Genomic DNA, 4906 nt, shown 5'->3' on the forward strand with positions numbered 1-4906 from the left:
TATCAAATTTCCCTCTCTCCCTCTCCAAAGAAATTCCCTATTCTGAAGTCATTATCTTCCTATTGAACTTTGCATATCTTTTCTGCATATATATGTGTATGTACATATATGTACCAAACCAAATCCAGTGCCATCGAGTTGATTCTGACTCATAGCAACCATACAGTATATATATATATAAAATTATCAATTCTTTTAAAAATTTACAAAAATTATAAGTATTATTTTATAATTTGATATTTTTCATATAATATTACCTTTTGAGATTTAGCCATAATTAGAAATGTAAATTGGGGTTCCTACTCAAATTGCTTGCCAAATAATTCTTTTCATTCCATTAACACATGGTAACTTATTTATCTATTCCTTTATTGTGGACAGATAGATTAATTTTATTATGATACATTTCTGCGGAAGAATTAACTGGATTTGAAGACATACACTATTTCACATTCTCATAATAGTTCTATAAGACATTTCCATTTTACAGATATGAAAAAGGCTCAAAGATGAAATGCGTGTTACCCAACATCACTAAGCATTGCGTAGCAGGATGTGATACATGGTTTTTCCAATGCTGAAGCCTGTATTCGTTTCATTATATACTGTGCAGCTTCTTTAAAAATAATTGCTACATTGTAAGTATGAAAATAGAGATGAATTCAAAAAATGACACAATCACACACAAGAGTCTATTTTTAATGTCAAACCACAGATGAGTCTAGAGTCTCTGCATCCACATTGAGATGGATGGTAAGATCGGTATTCTGTGGTTCAAATGGTAGACTCAAGCTGGTTACCGAAGACCTGTTGTATATCCAGCACTCTTAGCACTCTAGAGGATATAAAGAAATATGATGGATGGAATAGTTCTATGATTCATTTGGATTAAAAATGAAACACTAGAAAGAAAACAACTCGAGTCGGAGTAGCTAAGAATGATTTCTTGAAGGAGGTGAAACTTGAATACAGGCCACATTGAGGAGACTTCCATGTGGTTAGCTGGAACTTCTTCAGAGATTTCAGTTCCTTCTGGAGAAATAAAGATTGACTGGAGCAGATCCAACTGGCATTTTCTGATATGAATCTGTTCAGAAGACCATTTGTTCCAAAAAAGGAGTATTCACCCAAACAATTAGTATAAAACCAAATATTTCAGCATGGAACCAAGTTTCTGAGAAATAGTGAGGTAATTAATTAATTGAAAGACCATTGTCAGGGATAGTTAATCACAGAGGCTTAGCAGCTGTCATTGGTATGTCAATATATGACAGTCATTAGTGATAAAAGGGGCTTGTCTTTCTTGAACACTTTCTATCATCAACCTGTCACGTTTTTATTTTGACTGAATTATAGGAGTATTATAAAAATCCCATTGCTGTTGAGTTGATTCCGACTCATAGTGAACCTGTAGGACAGAGTAGTACTGTCCATAGGGTTTCCCAGAAGCTGCTGGTGAATTCAAACTGCTGACCGTTTGGTTAGCAGCCAAGCTCTTATCCACTATGCCACCAGGGTTTCCAAACAAACCCATTGCAGTTGAGTCAATTCCGACTCATAGCAATCCTGTAGAATGAGTAGAACTGCCCCATAGGGTTTCCAAGTAGCAGCTGGATTTAGACTTTACATTTTGGTTAGAAGCTGAGCTCATAATCACTATATCACCAGGGCACCAGAAACTGGCTGGTGTATTATCTGGGTACTCATACCCATTGTTGTCCAGTCGATTCCCACTCATAGCGACCCTATAGGACAGAGTAGGACTGCCCCATAGAGTTTCCAAGGAGAGCCTGGTGAATTCGAACTGCTGACCTTTTTGGTCAGCAACTGTAGCTCTTAACCGCTACACCACCAGGTTTTCCATTATCTGGGTATTATAGGTTAATGAAATAAAGGAGGAAATTAGGAAGAGTGTTGATCTTGTATAGGCCCCTGGATGGCACAAGGGGTTCGTGCTCAACTGCTGACCTAAAGGTTGGTGGCTTAAATCCATCCACTGGCACTGCATAAGAAAGACCTGGTGATCTGGCTCCAAAGAGATCATTGCCAAGAGAACCTTATGAAGCAGTTCTACTCTGTAACTCATGGGATTGCCACAAGTCAGAACCAATGTGAGGGCAATTGGTTTACTAATTTTGGAGCCAGTGGACCTGGGTTCTATTACTAGCTCTAACATTAAATAAATTAATGGTCCTGATCAAGTTACTTAACATATTTTGGTATTTACTGTAAGGAATTGACTCACATAATTATGCGAGTTGGCAAGACCTACATTTTGCAGGGCAGGCCGAAAGGCTAGAAATACAAGCAGGATTTGATGCTATTGTCTTGAGGCAGAAATTCTTCTATGGGAAACTTCGGTTTCTTTTCTTATTGCCTTCTAATGATTGGATAAGACCCCACTCAATTACCAATGGAATTTGCCTTTATTCAAATTCAACTGATTGGTGATGATAAACACATCTACAAAATATCTCCATAGCAACAACAGGATTAGTGTTTCATTAAATACCTTGGTAGTATATCCTAGAAGTTTTGGAAACCTGGTAGCACAATGGTTAAGAACTCGGATGCTAACCAAAAGGCCATCAGTTTGAATTCATCAGCTGCTCCTTAGAAACCCTATGGGACAGTTCTACCTGTCCTATAGGGTCACTATGAGTCAGAATCGACTCAATGACAACAGGTTATATCCTAGATGTTTTGGATATTACAGGTTTATGTTATACATAAGGTCGCTATGGTCAGTGCCAACTCAATGCAACTAACAATAATAGATAGATAAAATGGCACAAGAAATTAACCATCACAGGTGTTAAATGCAGAGTCAACTTGGTGGAGAGCAGCGCCACATGGCAGCCACTAACTTCTCTGTGTTATCACAAATTTAGGGTCCATGAGCATATTAGGACAGCTGTAATGCCAAAGTGTAGATGTTGTTGTTGTTAGGGACCATCAGGTTGTTTCCAATAGAGAACAACCCTATGTACAATAGAACAAAACACTGTTGAGTCCTGCACCATCCTCACAATTGTTGCTATGTTTGAGCCAATTGTTGCAGCCACTGTGGAGACAGACTTTAATAATTTTGACTTACTTTTATACTTCTAGTTTATTGATATAATTCTCATAATTTATATTTCTTTCTAGTCACCTCTTTTAGGTAGCACTGCTCACAGAACCGATGGATGGAGCAAATCACTCTGTGGTGTCAGAGTTTGTGTTCCTGGGACTCTCCAATTCCTGGGAGATCCAGCTTGTCCTTTTTGTGCTCTCTTCCATGTTGTATGTGGCAAGCTTGATGGGAAACTCCCTCATTATGCTCACTGTGACTTCTGACCCCCACTTGCACTCTCCCATGCACTTCCTTTTGGCCAATCTCTCCTTCATTGACATGGGTGTTTCTTCTGTCACTTCCCCCAAGATGATCTATGACCTTTTCAGAAAGTGCAAAGTCATCTCCTTTGATGGCTGCATTGCTCAGATCTTCTTCATCCATGTCATTGGTGGTGTGGAGATGGTGCTGCTCATAGTCATGGCCTTTGATAGATATGTGGCCATTTGTAAGCCTCTCCACTACCTGACCATCATGAGCCCACAAAAGTGCATTTTCTTCTTAGTGTCAGCCTGGATGATTGGCCTTATCCACTCTGTGATTCAGTTGACTTTTGTAGTAAACTTACCCTTCTGTGGCCCCAATGTGTTGGATAGCTTTTGCTATGACCTTCCTAGGCTCATCAAATTGGCCTGCACAAACACCTACCGACTGGAGTTCATGGTCCTGGCCAATGGTGGATTCATCTCTGTGGGCTCCTTCTTCATACTGATCATTTCCTATATTGTCATCCTTCTCACTGTTCAGAAACACTCTTCAGCTGGTTTATCGAAGGCCCTGTCCACACTTTCAGCTCATATCACTGTGGTAGCTTTGTTCTTTGGTCCTTTGATATTGTTCTATACGTGGCCATCTTCGTCCACATACCTGGATAAGTTTCTGGCTATCTTTGATGGAGATCTTACCCCTTTCCTGAATCCTATCATTTACACATTCAGGAATCAAGAAATGAAGGTGACAATGCAAAGAGCATGCAGATAGCTAGTGAGTTGTAGGAAGATCTCTTAAGTGATGGACTGTATTGTGAAGAGTCCTCGTTGATTACTGATGTTCTATTCCTGATGGTCAAACTCAGAGAAGCTTCTCTTTGCTCTACATTGGGTTGATTGTTTTGACACTGTTATTGTGACTTTTTCTTCTTTCACTTAGGAACAAAGGATATTCACTTCTGAAAAGAGAGAAGGAGTTATATACTAAGTATATATGAACCAAAGATGATGCTAATCCTGTACCCTAATTCCTAAGAAATAAGACCTGTAAGAAGTAATTCATGGAAATACAAAATAGGGCAGGCTTCTTTGAGGACCTCAGAACTGGAAGACATCTTCCTCTCTTTCTCTTTTTTAAAGCAGCAGTCTGTCTCACAGGCAGAAATTCCTGGCAGCACTTAATGGAGGATTTGCTAATAGAGGATTGAACTGAGTCCTTTTACTGTTATCTGTTGCTTGCCACACCCCACCTCCTCTTTGGGTCTCTTCCAGGGCTGTGCAAGGAGGGTAGAACCATGAAGGGCTCACACACAGGAGTCCAATGAGTACATATCTGATTGCAAATTATGTGACGTGTTCTTGTAATACAAAGGAAAACTGGGAATAGTCTTTAATTTTTTCCTCTTCTGAGCAGTTCGTTACTTAAACCCATTACATTTTAATTTTCATTTTCCTCTTCTTCCTCTTCTTTCTTCCTTACCCTGAGTTAGGAGGCTTTTCTTTCTATTTCCCTCCCCTCTTTCAGATTTTCTCTCCTTTCTTTCTTCCCATTCGCCCATTTGTTCTTCTTTCCTTTCCCTTC

General features: G+C 39.3%; 1 protein-coding gene across 1 annotated transcript; it reads left to right on the plus strand.

Moving 5' to 3' along the window:
* The first annotated feature begins 3184 nt into the window (after positions 1-3184).
* Positions 3185-4096, plus strand: LOC100670306 (olfactory receptor 4F3/4F16/4F29-like). Its single transcript, XM_003423098.3, has one exon. The coding sequence runs from the start codon at positions 3185-3187 to the stop codon at positions 4094-4096; it is 912 nt and encodes a 303-aa protein (XP_003423146.2).
* Positions 4097-4906: the final 810 nt, after the last annotated feature.

This window comes from Loxodonta africana, chromosome 10, assembly GCF_030014295.1.
Source record: "Loxodonta africana isolate mLoxAfr1 chromosome 10, mLoxAfr1.hap2, whole genome shotgun sequence".
NCBI classification, from domain to species: Eukaryota; Metazoa; Chordata; class Mammalia; order Proboscidea; family Elephantidae; genus Loxodonta; species Loxodonta africana.

Bases quoted from the DNA above. Each gene is read 5' to 3' on its own strand.
- LOC100670306 (XM_003423098.3), top strand. From the start codon at position 3,185: ATGGATGGAGCAAATCACTCTGTGGTGTCAGAGTTTGTGTTCCTGGGA.